The sequence below is a fragment of the Mobula birostris genome, chromosome 1 (genome assembly GCF_030028105.1).
Source record: "Mobula birostris isolate sMobBir1 chromosome 1, sMobBir1.hap1, whole genome shotgun sequence".
In the NCBI taxonomy this organism is placed as follows: domain Eukaryota; kingdom Metazoa; phylum Chordata; class Chondrichthyes; order Myliobatiformes; family Myliobatidae; genus Mobula; species Mobula birostris.
Genome location: NC_092370.1, coordinates 152,473,463 through 152,490,188, shown reverse-complemented (window position 1 = coordinate 152,490,188; position 16,726 = coordinate 152,473,463). Strand labels below are relative to the sequence as shown.

At 41.5% G+C, this 16,726-nt stretch overlaps 1 protein-coding gene across 1 annotated transcript in view; it reads right to left on the bottom strand.

Annotated features, from left to right (window-relative positions):
- Nucleotides 1-486: 486 nt before the first annotated feature.
- Nucleotides 487-16,726, bottom strand: part of LOC140200620 (polypeptide N-acetylgalactosaminyltransferase 16-like) — a 329,730-nt gene continuing 313,490 nt past the window's right edge. Inside the window, exon 16 of the mRNA XM_072264214.1 lies at nucleotides 487-2,123. Within this exon, the coding sequence (XP_072120315.1) occupies nucleotides 2,109-2,123 (15 nt within the window). The 3' untranslated portion in view covers nucleotides 487-2,108. The remainder of the gene's footprint in view (nucleotides 2,124-16,726) is intronic.

Sequence of the window (16,726 nt, the reverse complement as noted above, 5' to 3'; positions counted from 1 at the left end):
AGTATGTTTAACTATTGGGTTATTCATTTGTTTATATGATTTAAAAGAAGTAAAAGGAAGTAAAGTTCCTAAAACCGAACCCAAGGAAAACCCTTGTAATGAATTAGATTCAAGATTTACCCAATGAGGGTTTAAAGATGCGTCCAAATCTTGTAGCCAAAATTTTAAATATCGAATATTAATTGCCCAATAATAGAATCTAAAATTTGGGAGGGCAAGTCCCCCCTCCTTCTTGGATTTCTGTAAATATCTTTTACCTAACCTAGGATTTTTATTCTGCCAAATATATGAGGAAATTTTTGAATCTACGTTATCAAAAAAAGATTTTGGGATAAAAATTGGAACCAATTGAAATATATACAAAAATTTAGGCAAAATGATCATCTTAATAGCATTAATCCGACCAATCAAAGACAAAGAGATTGGGGACCATTTGGTAAATAAAAGTTTAATCTGATCAATTAAAGGTAAAAAATTAGCTTTAAATAAATCTTTATATTTTTTGGTAATTGTTATCCCTAAGTATATAAATGAATCAGTAACCAATTTAAATGGTAAACGTCCATAAATAGGTACATGCTTATTTAAAGGGAATAATTCACTCTTACTAAGATTCAATTTGTAACCAGAAAGGTTACTAAATTGAGCTAACAGATCTAAGATAGCAGGAATTGACTTCTCCGGGTTAGAGATATATAACAACAAATCATCTGCATATAATGATAGTCTATGTATTTCATTTCCACGGGTAATACCAACAATATTTGGCGAGTCACGGATAGCAATTGCTGAAGGTTCAAGAGCAATATTAAATAGTAAAGGACTAAGAGGGCAACCTTGCCTAGTACCGCGAAAAAGACGAAAAAAAGGAGATCTATAATTATTTGTACAGACCGAGGCTACCGGGGAGTAATATAACAATTTAATCCAAGATATAAATGTCAAATTAAAATTAAATTTCTCAAGAACATTAAATAAATAAGGCCATTCAACTCTGTCAAAGGCTTTCTCAGCATCTAATGAGATAATACATTCCAAAGTAGTAAGTGAGGGGGTATAAACAATATTCATTAACCTCTTAATATTAAAAGATGAATAGCGATTTTTAATAAATCTGGTTTGATCCATGGAAATAATTTGAGATAACACCTTCTCCAGTCTAGTAGCTAGAATTTTTGAAAAAATTTTTGAATCTACATTCAGAAGAGATATCGGTCTGTAAGATGCACAATCCGTAGGATCTTCATTCTTTTTAAGAATTAAGGAAATAGAGGCTTCATAAAATGATTGTGGTAATTTACCTAAACTAATTGCTTCCTTAAATATTCTAGACAACTTAGAAGAAAGAATGGAGGAAAAAAATTTTAAAAATTCCATTGTAAACCCATCGGGACCGGGTGCTTTACCGGAATTTAATGATGAGATTGCAGTTATTATTTCTTCCTCTGAAATGGAAGTTTCTAATGATAGGCAATCTTCGGGAGAGAGTTTCGGAAAACTCAATTTACTTAAAAAATCATGCATGAAATTAGAATCATGAGGAAAATCAGAATGATATAAAGAGGTATAAAATTCTTGAAAGGTTTGGTTTATCCCAACATGATCAACTGTGAAAGTATCATCCTGTTTGTGGATCTTAGTAATTTGACGTTTAACCAAATCAAATTTCAATTGGTTAGCCAGTAATTTACCCGATTTATCACTATGAATATAAAAATCACTTCTAGTTCTCATTAATTGATTTTCGATCAAGGATGTTAATAATAAGCTACGGTCCAATTGGAGTTCAACTCTGTGTTTGTACAGCTCCTTGCTAGGAGAAATAGCATATTTTTTATCAACTTCTTTAATTTTATCAACCAGTAGAAGTATTTCATTGTTAATACGTCTTTTCAAACCAGCCGAATAGGAAATAATCTGACCACGGATATAAGCTTTAAAGGCGTCCCAAACAGTTCCGTTGGAAACTTCATCCATAGTATTAGTTGAAAAGAAGAAATCAATCTGCTCCTTTATAAATTTGACAAAGTCCTGATCTTGAAGCAAAATAGGGTTAAATCGCCATTGTCTGGTAGTACAAAAGGTATCCATTAACTTGATGGAAAGTTTCAATGGAGCATGATCTGAAATAGCAATAATGTCATAATTACAATCAACTACATTGGAATCAAACGAGAGTCAATCAGGAAATAAATCAATTCGGGAAAAAGAACGGTGAACATGTGAAAAAAAGGAGAATTCCTTATCATTTGGATGTAGAAATCTCCAAATTTCTGAAATCCCAGCATCCAACATAAAAGAGTTGATAATAGTAGCCGACTTATTCGGTAAAGCCGGACTACTTGTGGATCTATCCAACATGGGATTCAAACATAAATTAAAATCACCGCCCATTATCAACATATACTCGTTTAAATTAGGAAGGGAAGTAAGTAAATGTTTAAAGAATTCAGGATAATCCACATTCGGAGCGTAAACATTAACCATAGCGACCTTTTTATTAAAAAGTACCCTCATAATTAACAGAAATCTGCCATTAGGATCTGAAATGATGTCTTGATGAAGAATGTAATTGAGGGATCAATAAAAATTGAAACGCCTTTAATTTTGGCTTGAGCATTTGAGTGGTATTGTTGACCTTTCCAAAACTTAAAGAAGCGTTGACTGTCCTCTTTCCTTACATGAGTCTCTTGAGCAAAGATAATATGAGCATTCAGTCTTTGGAATATTTTGAAAATCTTTTTCCGTTTTATTGGATGGTTTAAACCATTTGTATTCCAAGAGACAAAATTAACAGAATGAGCCATAACTAAAAATTAACTCTTTGGTGAGTAAGAGGTTAACCATAATGTGAGCTCATGAAATCGGAAGAGGAATACATGATTAGAGAGGAACCGGAAATCTCGACACCGGGGACATCTTTGTAGTTCTGAATCAGCCCAATAGAAAAAATTAAAAAAGAAAAAGACCACCCCCCTCCCCCAACCCCAAGTAGAAACCCGAACTGAGCCAGAGAAGGCTGAAGAAAGCGCTAACTAATACTAACTTTAACCCCATTTCTGCAGGGGGCAACTCCAAAAATATATGTTAGATAAGTGACCTCCCAAAGTCTAATATGTGAAAGATAAACAGTATTGTAAATTAGTCTCCATAGTAAAAATTACTAAAATATATAAAATAAAAGAAACCAGTATCAGTGCATATAATTAGTTAATTATAAACGAGTAAATAAAAAAAAACGCTTCCAAAATAAGAAAAATGGATTATGGGAAGAAGAAGCATAAGAACATGGCGTCCCAAAAAAAAAACAAAAATTATAGAAAAAGAAAGACAAGTCGCCATTTTAATTATGCGAAAATCAAAAATAGGAAGCATATAACTACAAATGACCGTCGGATCGGATCATTAGTAATAACAAAAAAGGATAGATTAAAACAAAAGGTTAACTAAGGGAAAGTGATGTTATTCACAGAAGATAAATATTCTATATAAGTTATAGAATAATCACTATAGTAATAAACAAAGAACAAAAATCTTAAACTTATAAAAAACCTTCATCGCACAGTAGTAGAAGGTTTATTTTGAAGAAAAACATCAGAGAGAAAAAAAATTGGTGCTGGAAGCACCCGACACAGATTAAGAGAGGGTATCTGTATCAGATGGGAAATTATCATCCAAAAAGCTCCGAGCGGCAGTTGTAGAGTGGAAAACACGACGATTTTCATCGAGAAGAGAGATTCTGAGTCGTGCAGGATACAGTAGTGCCGGTTTGAGATTTTTTTGATAGCATTCCGACATTAAAAGTTTAAAAGTCAGTCGTTCCTTCATCACTTCAGGACTATAGTCTTGAACTATTCTGAAGGAATGCTGGTGATACTTGATCATCCCTTGTCGACGAGCGATCTGGAGAAGTTGTTCTTTAACATTAACATAATGGAAACGAAGAATAACTGGTCTGGGTTTGGAAACAGCCGCTGCCGACTTTACCCACGGTATACGATGGGCGCGATCGAGTAATGGAGGATCGTTGGGAAAAACTGAACCGAACGAATCCTTTAAAAGTTTAGCAAAGAATATTACAGGATCTCCAACCTCAACATCCTCGGGTAGGCCAATTAAATGTAAATTTTGTCTTCTCGATCGATTCTCAAGATCAATAACTTTGGATTTAAGTTGTTGGAGCTGTTTAGTAGTCGAAGCTAGATTCTTCTCTAAGATCTCAACTTTTGTATCTGTCTTCTGAGATTTAGTATCCAGCTCAGAAATTTTTGCATCGTGTTTTTGAACATCAGCATTCAGGAATTTCAACGATTCCGTGATTGATTTTAAATCTTCATTAAGGCTTTGACGATGTTGTTCAAATTGAGCAGTTAAACTTTCAGATAATTTTATCCGATGCTGCTCAAACATTTCCTCTAAACACTTCCCCATAACTTCGTAAGTTAATTCCGTTGGTTTAGAGTCACCTTTCTTCTTTCCTCCGTTCCCATCAGCGTCTTTCCCATCTTTGGTTTTAGATCTCGTACTCATTTCTTTAAGCTCAAAAGTTGCGATTGACAAAAGGAAGTCAATTAATCGATAATTCAGAGAGATAAAGTAAGTCTTCTGGTGTACTTAAAGTTGATTAGATCAAGGAGATCATAGGTTAAAAAGGATAACGGGAATGGAGCGAAGCCAGAGAGACGACCTCACTCCATGAGCGCTCCCTGCAGAATCATGTCCTTCCTTTCTATTGCGTTAATCTCTTCTTTAACCAGCAACGCCACCCCACCTCCCCTTCCTTCATGTCTATCCCTCCTGAATATTGAATATCCCTGAATGTTGAGCTCCCATCCTTGGTCACCCTGGAGCCATGTCTCTGTGATCCCAACTATATCATAATCATTAATAACAATCTTCACTTTCAATTCATCCACCTTATTACGAATGCTCCTTGCATTGACACACAAAGCCTTCAGGCGCTCTTTTACAACTCTCTTAGCCCTTATACAATTATGTTGAAAAGTGGCCCTTTTTAATGCTTGCCCTGGATTTGTCGGCCTGCCACTGTTACTTTTCTCCTTAGTACTTTTTGCTTCTACCCTCACTTTACACCCCTCTGTCTCTCTGCACTGGTTCCCATCCCCCTGTAGTGAACTAACCTCCTCACGCCTAGCCTCTTTAATTTGATTCCCAACCCCCAACCATTCTAGTTTAAAGTCACCTCAGTAGCCCCCGCTAATCTCCCTGCCAGGATATTGGTCCCCCTAGGATTCAAGTGCAACCCGTCCTTTTTGTACAGGTCACGCCTGCGCCAAAAGAGGTCCCCATGATCCAAAAACTTGAATCCCTGCCCCCTGCTCCAATCCCTCAGCCACGCATTTATCCTCCACCTCATTGCATTCCTACTCTCACTGTCGCGTGGCACAGGCAGTAATCCCGGGATTACTACCTTTGCGGTCCTTTTTCTCAACTCCCTTCCTAGCTCCCTATATTCTCCTTTCAGGACCTCATCCCTTTTCCTACCTATGTCATTGGTACCTATATGTACCACGACCTCTGGCTCCTCACCCTCCCACTTCAGGATATCTTGGACACGATCAGAAATATCCCGGACCCTGGCACCAGGGAGGCAAACTACCATCCGGGTCTCTGGACTGCGTCCACAGAATCGCCTATCTGACCCCCTTACTATCGAGTCCCCTATCACAACTGCCCTCCTCTTCCTTGCCCTACCCTGTGGACTGATGAAGTTAAAATAGAACTTTTTGGCCACAATGAGCAAAGGTATGTTTGGAGAAAAAAGGGTGCAGAATTTCATGAAAAGAACACTTCTCAAACTGTTAAGCACCAGGGTGGATCGATCTTGCTTTGGGCTTGTGTCGCAGCCAGTGGCACGGGGAACATTTCACTGGTAGAGGGAAAAATGAATTCAATACAATACCAGCCAATTCTGGAAGCAAACATCACACCATCTGTAAAAAAGCTGAAGATGAAAAGAGGATGGCTTCTACAACAGGATAATGATCCTAAACACACCTCAAAATCCACAACGGACTACCTCAAGAGACGCAAGCTGAAGGTTTTGCCATGGCCCTCACAGTCCCCTAACCTAAATATCATCGAAAATCTGTGGATAGACCTCAAAAGAGCAGTGCGTGCAAGACGGCCCAAGAATCTCACAGAACTAGAAGCCTTTTGCAAATAAGAATGGGCGGAAATCCCCCAGGCAAGAATTGAAAGACTCTTAGCTGGCTACAAAAAGCGTTTACAACCTGTGATACTTGCCAAAGGGGGTGTTACTAAGTACTGACCATGCAGGGTGCCCAAACTTTTGCTTTGGGCCCTTTTCCTTTTTTTTATTTTGAAACTGTAAAAGATGGAAATAAAAAAGCAATCTTGCTTAACATATTAAAGAAATGTGTCATCTTTATGCCTTTTGGAAATCAGGTCATCTTTTACTCGCTTAGCTATTCACAGTAACAGAAATTTTGACCAGGGGTGCCCAAACTTTTGCATGCCACTGTACTTATTAAATTCATCTTCCATTTCTTTGTCCCCCATTACTACCTCACCTGCATCATTTTCCAGTGGTCCAATATCAACTCTCGCCTCCCTTTTACTTTTTATAACTGAAAAACTTTTTGTATCCTGCTTTATATTATTGGCTATGTGACGAAAGAGGGTTACAAAAGTACACATAGACTAAGATGTTAACTGTCCTGTGCTAGCACCAGTGGGATCAACAGTTGATCTGCCACCTGTCTTCAGGAGAGAGAGATAAGTAAGACAATGGAGCAGCATTTGGAAATGTTAATGAAGAGACAAGAGAGTTTAACGAAAGGAGGCACTGGTCTGAATATTGTCAAGACCGGCTCCTTTTGAACCCTGAATTGTTTGAAGTGTGATGGACAGGCAATACCCCAGCAGGGGGATAAAAACGGGCAGGTTCGCTAAGACAACACACACACGACACCACGAGGTAACGAGACCCTGGAAGCGGTGCGCCCCCACAAGTCGGTGGGAGTTTTTGGAGGTCTGTTCGCGGGACCAGCCATAGACGCACAGGGTGGAAAGATACGGTCGGCAGGACCCTGGTGTGTGTCCGCCCTTGCCTGGGTGCCGGGTTCACCGCTGAAGAACGATCGTGTCTGGAATGGAGGGGTCACAGTCGGTGACCTCAGAAGACATTACAAAGGGCTCGCCCGAAAGCTAACTGCGAGGAATATCGAAGGTCTGTTTGGAGTCCAATTTGAATATTCATTCGTTCTCTCTCTCCTCCCTCGCCCCCAATGGCACAACAGTGATTACTGTGAACTGAACTGAACTCAATTGAACTGAACCTTGCGTCACTTGAAACTGGTCGTTTACCCCTAGATGGCGATAGAGCTTGATTGATCCTATTATCCTAGTTCTGTGTACATGTGTGTTTATCATTGCTGAACTGTTGCATTTATTATCCTTTTGATTAGAGTACTGTGTTGCTTATTTCTTTAATAAAACTTTCTTAGGTCCAGTAATCCAGACTCCAACTGAGTGGTCCATTTCTGCTAGTTTGGCAACCCAGTTACGGGGTACGTCACAGCTAGTTTCCCCTCATATTTCATCTTTTCCCTTTGTATGCCCTTCTTAGTTGCCTTTTGTTGGATTTTAAAAACTTCACAAACATCCAACTTCCCACTCACTTTTGCCTTATTATATGTCCTTAACTTCCCTTGTCAGCCATGGTTGCCTACTCTGCCATTTGACAACTTCTGTGAGATGTACCTATCCTGGGCCTTGTGAACTATTCCCAGAAACTTCAGCCATCCCTGCTCTGTTGTCATCACTGCTAGTATCCCTCTCCAATCACCCGGGTAAGCTCCTCTCTCATGCCTCTGTAATTCCCTGTATTCCATTAGGCTACTGATACATCTGACTTGTGCTTCTCCCTCTCAAACTGCAGTATGATTTCAATCAAATTATCACTGCTTCCTAAGGGTTCCTTTAAGCTCCCTACTAAAATCTGGATTATTACACAACACCTAATCTAAAATAGCATTTTCCCAAGTAGGCCCAAGCACAAGCTGCTCTAAAAAGCCACCTCATAGGCATTCAAAAATTCCTTCTCTTGCAATCCGACACCAACATTATCTTCCCAATCCCTTGCATAGTGAAGTCCCCCATTACAATTGTGACATTACCTTATTACATGCTCTTTCCAGTTTCCTTTGCAATCTCAACCCCACATCTTGTGGAGGCCTATATATGATTCCAATTATGGTTTTTTTAGCCTTGCAGTTTCTTAATTCCACCCACAAAGATTCAATATTCTCTGACCCTATGTCAATTCTTTCTAAAGATGTAATTCCATCTCTTTCCAACAGAGCCACACTATGCCTTCCTGCCTGTCCTTTTGATATAGCGTATATGCTTTGATATTAAGCTCCCAACTATGACGTTCTTTCAGCCCTGACTCAGTGACGCCCACAACTGATCAATCTCTAATTCCGCCACGAGTTCATCCACCTTATTCCAAAGGATGCTCGCAAGAATGTTTCCTCTGGTGGAGAAGTCTAAGACTAGAGGACACTGCCTCACATTAGAAGGACCATCCATTTAGAACGGAGATGAAGAGGAATTTCTTTAGCCAGAGAGTGGTGAATCTGTGGCATTTGTTGCCACAGGTGGCTGTGGAGGCCAAGTCATTGGGTGTACTTAAGGCAGAGATTGACAGATTCTTTATTATTCAGGGCACATGAAAGAATACAGGGAGAAGGCAGAAAATTGGGGCCGAGAGGGAAAATGGATCAGCCATGAAAAAAAGCTGGACCAAACTCAATGGTCCAAATGGTCTGATTGTGCTCCTGCACCTTGTAGTCTTATGGAGAGCTTTGAGAGACTGGTTATGGCATGCATCAACCCCAGCGTTCTGGACGACCTTGACCCACAGCAATTTGCCTACTGCCGAAACTGGTCTACAGCTGACAATATTTCCCTGGTATTACATTCATCCTGGAGCATCTGGACAGTAAAGACACCTACATCAGTCTATTGTTTATCGACTACAGCTCCATCCTCAATATATAATTCATCACCAAACTCTGGATCCCAGAAATCAATGTCTCCCTCTGTAAATGGATCCTTGACTTCCTGACCAGCAAACTGCAATCAGTAAGGATAGGCAGTAACACCATCACCATGATTAATTTAAACTCTGGTGTTCCACAAGGTTGTGTCCCCAGCCCCCTACTCTATTCCCTGTACACTCATGACTAGCCAGATTCTGGTCTAACTCAGTTTACAGATTATACCACTATAGTGGGCTATATCTCAAATAACTGAGATGGAGTACAGGAAGGAGATAGAGCATAGAACATAGAATAGTACAGCACAGTACAGACCCTCAAACCCTGCCTCCCATATAAGCCCCCACCTTAGATTCCTCCATATACCTGTCTAGTACTCTCTTAAACTTCACTAGTGTATCTGCCTCCACCACTGACTCAGGCAGTGCATTCCATGCACCAACCACTCTCTGAGTAAAAAACCTTCTTCTAATATCCCCCTTGAACTTCCCACCCCTTACTTTAAAGCCATGTCCTCTTGTATTGAGCAGTGGTGCCCTGGGGAAGAGGCGCTGGCTATGCACTCTATCTATTCCTCTTATTATCTTGTACACCTCTATCATGTCTCCTGTCATCCTCCTTCTCTCCAAAGAGTAAAGCCCTAGCTCCCTTAGAGATAGAGAAGGACATGATGTCATGAAAACAATTTTTGCTCAACTGCCAGCAAAACTAAAGAGCTGGCCTTTAATTGGGGAGGGGGGGGGGCGGGGGGTGCAGTGCACATGCTCCTGTCCACATCAACGATATTGAGGTTTAAGTTCTTGGGAGTGAACATCACTCATAAATAGCCTGTCCTGGTCTAACCACATTAATATCATGGCCGAGAAATCTCATCAATGCCTCTATAGGATGCTAAAGAATTTGGCATGTCTCCAGCAACCTCTACCAATTTTTTATCATTGCAGCATTGAACGCATTCTATCTGGAAGTGTAACAGCTTGCTATGGCCACTACTCTGCACATGACTGTAGAATCTGCAGAGCTGTGAACTCAGCCCAGCCCATCACAGAAACTCGCTTCCCTCTATGAACTCTGTCTATATTTCTCACTGACTCACTAAAGCGACCAACATAATCAAAGCCGTCACTCACCCTTGACATTCTGTTTTTCGTCTTCTTCCGTTGGGCATGTTACAAAAGCCTGAAAGAACGTACCTGCAGGCTCAAGGACAGCTTCTATCCCATTTTTATCAGGCCCTTGAACAGAACTCCTGTAAGATAAGGGTCGATACTTGCCCTCATCATGATCTTGCATGTTACCGTTTACCCGTACTGCCCTTTCTCGTTGGCTTTTACACTTTATTCTGCATTGTTATTGTTTTACCTTGTTCTACCTCAAAGCACTGTGTAATGATTTGATCTGTGTGTAGCACGCAAGACAAAATTCTCACTGTAGATGTGGCAATAATATTCCAATTCCAACATCAGCACCACACACCAGTGAGGGTAGAAAGAGAGGAAAGGTCAGATAAATGCCGCTAAGGAATTGGTGTAGGAGGGAGGGATTCTGGTTCTTGGACCTTGGGACCTCTTCTGGGGCCAATACACATGAAAGAAGGATTGGTTCCCCTTACGTTGGGGAAGTTTAATATTATGGCAGGGAGATTTGCTGGTTCTACACAGATGATTTAAACTTATCTGGCAGGGAGGCTGGGACCCAAAGCAGTATGAAAAGATTAAGGCAAATATATAAATTAAAACAAAGCCAGAAGGCAGGTGCAGGGCAGGGAGTAATGAATGTCTGCTAAGACATACCGCATGTATTTTAACAAGGCAAGTCAGAACATGGAATAGTACAGAACAGGAAGAGGCCTTTCAGTTCACAATGTTGTACCAAACCAGCTAAAAAGCAAATCTAAAACACTCAAACACTATTCTCTCCTACCTACACAACGTCCATATCCCTCCATCTTCCTCACATCCATGTGCCTATCTCTTAAAAGCCTCTGATATATTTACCTCTACCACCATACCAGGCAGCGCATTTCTGGCATCCACCACTCTCTGAGTAAAAAACTTGCCCCTCACATCCCTTTTCAACTACCCCCTCTCACCTTCAATGCATGCCTACCCTAGGAAACAGATACTCCCTGTCTACTCTATCTATGCCTCTCATAAGCTTATAAACCTCTATCACATCTCCCCTCAGCTTCTGCCACTCCAGAGAAAGTAACCCAAGTTTATCAAGTCTCTTATGAAAGCCCATGCCCTCTAAACCAAGCAGCATCCTGGTAACCTCTTCTGTCCCCTTTCCAAAGCCTCAACATCCTTCCTATAGTGAGGCAACCAGAACTGTATGCAATACTCCAGATGTGGTATAAAGTTGCAAGATAACCTTTTCACTTTTGAACTCAGTGCCTCGACTAATAAAAGCAAGCATTCCATAAGCCTTCTTAACCACCTCATCGACCTGTGTAGCCACTTTCAAGGAGCAATGAACACGGATCCCAAGATCTCTCTGCTCAGTAACACTGTTAAGGATCCTTGCGCTTGCCTGACTGAGATGCAACACCTCACATTTATCTGGGTTAAACTCCATCTGCCATTGCTCTGCCCATATCTGCAACTGATCTATATCATGCTGTATTCTTTGCCAATCTTCTACACTATCCACAATCTTGGTATCATCCACAAACTTACTAACCCACCCACATACATTTTCATCCAGGTCATTTATACACATCACAAACAGCAGAGGTCCCAGCACAGATCCCTGTGGAACTCTACTAATTACAGACCTCCAGCTCAAATAAGTCCCTTCAACCACTACCCTCCGCCTTCTATGTGGAAGCTAGTTCTGAATCCAAAAAATCAATTCACTACAGACCCTGTGCTTCCTAATCTTCTGTATTAGCCTTTGTCAAACGCTTTACTAAAATCCTTGTAGATAACATCCACTGCCCTACCTTCATCAATATCTCCATCATCTTGTCAAAAAACTCAGTCTTGGTAAGACATGACCTGCCCTGCCAAAGCCATGCTGGTTCTCCCTAATTAAGCCATGGGTTTCCAAATGTTCATATATCTTGCTCCTAAGAATTTTTTTTCCAGCAATTTTCCTACAACTGATGTGAGACTCACTGGTCTATAGTTCCCAGGGTTTTCTATTGTTCCCTTCTTAAATAGAGGTACAACATTAGCCAGCCACCAGTCCTCTGGAACTTCACCTGTGCCGAGCGAGGACATGAAGATGCTGGTCAAGGCTCCAGCAATTTTATCTGTTGCCTCCTTCAGTAACCTGGGGTAAATCCCATCAGGTCCTGGAGACTTGTCCACCTTAATACTCATTAGGAGGCCCAACAGTTCCTCCTCCTAAATGCCCTAACATATTTATACACTCAGCACTGATCTCCAGGTCTCCATGAACTTTTCCTTAATAAATACTGAAGCAAAATACTCATTAAGTACCTCACTCACATTCTCCGCATCCCTTTATCCTTGAGTGGTCCCACCCTCTCCCTAGTTATCCTCTTACTCTTGATGTATATATAGAATGGCTTGGAATTCACCTTAATCTACCTCCCAAGGATTTTTCATAGCCCCTCGTGCTTTTCTAATTCCCTTCTTTAGTTCTTTTCTGGCTAGGGAGCTCAGAAAAGAGATATCTTGAACTTAAATGATTCCTTAGTTAAGAGACCATTTCAGTTATGAGGAGAGATGGGAAAGGCTGGGTTTGTTTCCTTAATGAGACAGAGAGAGGACTTGAAGGAACCAGTCATCAAATTATTGAACATGGAGACAGGCTCGTCTTCCCAACTAGCCCTCCTGACCAAAATGCCTTCCTGAGCTATTCTCGTTTGTTTGACCCATTTCCTCTTAAACAGGGGTTCTGTTCCCAAATTTTTTTATGCCATAGACCCTTAGCATTAACACAAGGGGTCCAAGGACCCATGTTGGGAACCCCTGCTCTAAACCTTTCTTAACCATGTCTGTAAAATGTGCAATTGTACCTGCCTCTAGTATCTCATCTCACACACCCACCACACTCTGTGAAAAACTTACTTAAGCTAAAATTCCTTTAACTATCTTGAAATTTATTAAGGTCACTACCTCCAAAATGTTGATACTCACACCACTTGTCCAGTTACATTTCCCAAGACCAAGTCCAGTGCTGCTGCTTCTCTAGTCAGAATGCCTCAAGGATCTCCACCCTACTCCGTCTTTCACACTAAAGCAATCCCAGTTGTCTAGAAACATAGAAAACCCACAGCACAATACAGGCCCTTCAGCCCACAATGCTGTGCCGAACATGGACTTACCTTATAAATTACCTAGGGTTACCCCTAGCCCTCTATTTTTCTGAGCTCCATGTACCTGTCCAGGAGTCTCTTAGAAGACCCTATTGTATCTGCCTCCACCACCTTTGCCAGCAGCCCATTCCACACATTCACCACTCTCTGCGTAAAAAACTTCACTCTGACATCTCCTCTGTACCTGCTTCCAAGCACCTTAAACCTGTGCCCTCTAGTGTTAGCCATTTCAGCCCTGGGAAAAAGCCTCTGACTATCCACACAATCAATGCCTCTCATCATCTTATACACCCCTATCAGGTCACCTCTCATCCTCTGTCACTCCAAGGAGAAAAGGCCGAGTTCACTCAACCTATTCTCATAAGGCATGCTCCCCAATCCAGGCAACATCCTTGTAAATCTCCTCTGCACCCTTTCTATGGTTTCCACGTCCTTCCTGTAGTGAGGCGACCAGAACTGAGCACAGTGTTCATTTTAGGGAAGATGAAATCTTCTACTACTCTAAACCTTTTACACTTACCGTCTGACTGTTCCTCTATCTCCTGATTACTGTGAGGAGGCCTCTCAGCTTGGTGATAACCACCCCCCCCCCCCCACTTTTGTTCCTAAGCTCAGCTGGCATAGCGGTTAGCGCGATCACTTTACAGCACCAGCGATCACCAATTTGATTCTCAAGTGTGTGTGAGGAGTTTGTATATTCTCCTTGTGACCGTGCGGGTTTTCTCCCACATTCCAAAGATGTACTGGCTACTTGTGAGTTGTGGGCTTGCCATGTTGGTGCCGTAAGCACAGGCAACACTTGTGGACTGCCCCAGTACAATCCTCCAGCTGTGCTGGTTGATCCAAACAACCCATGTCACTGTTTAATGTTTTGACGTATTTGTCAGATAAAGCTAATGTCTTTTTTTTTCATCTCTGGTGTCTCAAAAACAACTCTTGCTCAAGATCAGTAAAATGTAATAATTCAGGAAGGGGAAGAAGGATGGAACATGCACCAGTCTGCATTAGTGGGTCAGCAGCTTTACATTGGATTACCTGTCCGGGGCCCAGCACAGGGATGCATTCACAAGGCAGCTGCATCACAGACTCTCGATTAAGGATGTTTAGCCTATCACTGAACACTCTTAACAAACTTCTACAGCTGTTCAAAGTATCCTGACTAGTTGCATTACAGTCCTCAACAACAACTCAAATGTGCAGCAACATAAAAATCTGCAGAGAATAGAAACATAGAAAATAGGTGCAGGAGTAGGCCATTCGGCCCTTCGAGCCTGCACCGCCATTTATTATGATCATGGCTGATCATCCAACTCAGAACCCTGCCCCAGCCTTCCCTCCATACCCCCTGATCCCCGTAGCCACAAGGGCCATATCTAACTCCCTCTTAAATATAGCCAATGAACTGGCCTCAACTGTTTCCTGTGGCAGAGAATTCCACAGATTCACCACTCTCTGTGTGAAGAAGTTTTTCCTAATCTCGGTCCTAAAAGGCTTCCCCTTTATCCTCAAACTGTGACCCCTCGTTCTGGACTTCCCCAACATCGGGAACAATCTTCCTGCATCTAGCCTGTCCAATCCCTTTAGGATTTTATACGTTTATAGTTGACTCCTCATCACTGGCGGTATCAACAGGAGGCTTTGCCTCAGGAAAGCAATATCTATCATCAAAGATCTCCACCATACAGGCCATGCCAGTTTCGCATAGCTACCATTAGGCAGCAGGCACATAAGCCTGAAATCCCACACCACTGGGTTCAAGAACAGCTACTCCCCTTCAACCATCCAATTCTAGAACCAACCTGCACAACCCCAATCACTACGTCAGGATTGTACCATTATGACCATTTTGTACTACAAAGGAGTTGTTCCAATGGTGTAATTTACATATAATATTTTTATTTTTAATGTGCCTGTATTGCTACTGCAAATACATTTTTCATTGCACCCGTGACAATGGCAATAAACCTGACTTGATCATTTAAAGGGCATCTTCCCTCAATAGCACGTTACTCCTTACTCAATATTGTAAAAGAGGAGGTGGTATTACATCTCCATCTCCATCACTCCCGATGATTCTGAATCACGGAATGTGTTGCCGGTCCTGCTCTTTCTTTCAGGCACGTCTGGCGATAACAACAACATCAGCAAACCAACACTCAATTCATCTGCCTTAATGTCTGACTTGTAGTGATATTCGTTGAAGAATTACTGGTTTGGACACAGCACATAAGACACTGCAGATGATGGAATCTGGAGAAACAAACGTCCTGTTGGAATAACTCGGCGTCAAGTAGCATTGGTGGGGGCAGGCGTGAGGTCAGCGTTTCAGCTTGAGACTCCACATCAGCACTGAAAGTGAGGGGGAAAACAGCCAGTATAAGGGGGGGGGGGCGACCAAGATAGGGGCTGGTTGGTGATAGGTAGATGAAGGACAGGTGAAAGATGATGGGCAGATGGAGCCAGCTCCGGTAGAGGGAGGGGTGGAGAATGCTGATAGATGGAAGCAGACAAGGAAAATTAAGAACAGCAAGAGAAAATCTGCAGATGCTCAAACTCTGAGCAACACATACAAAATGCCGGAGGAACTAGGAGGCCAGGCAGCATCTATGGAAAAGAGTAAACAGTCGACATTTTGGCCAAGACCCATCAGGACTCATGAAGGGTCTTGACCCAAAACGTTGACTGTTTACTCATTTCCATAGATGCTGCCTGGCCTGCTGTGTTCCTCCAGCCTTTAGAGTGTGTTGCAATGAAAATTAAGGGCTGATGGAGCCAGGTGGAGGCAGAGGCTGGGGGGTAATAAGCAGGGACATAAAGCATTAGTGGCACAGCACTCACTCTGAACTACACTGGAAGTTGTGTACATGTCTGAGTGTGGACCTGGATCCCGGGATTCAACAATGTCTCAGCCATCAGTAAGATGTCTTAGCCATCAAGGCTGAGAGCACAATTTCACAAGCAAAATGTTATCGCTTCCTAGACAAACCTAACCTTACTAGGTTCATGTACAGAACCAAGTTTACAACATCAATGTATTCAAAGGGGCCTCTCTGCAAAATGTAGATCAGAATTTACCATTTACTCTCCTCTCCTCTCCCATTCAGCAGCAGCACACTATCTGAAATAGACCATACCACCAAATATTTTAATCAACTTTTTAAATCCATTTTTAAAAAGTTATCCCTTTTGTAAGAGTTGTTTGATAAGAACCTGTTCCCAATAGTAGGACAACCAATGATCAGAGGCCAAAACAACAGAGCAGATTTGGGGAAATTATACACACAGTTGTCGGGTGATCAAAATAGATTCAACACTAACTTTCAAAAGAGATTTGTATAACTATTGAAAGGAGGAATATTTAAAACATGTTAGGGGAGAAAGCAAACGGATT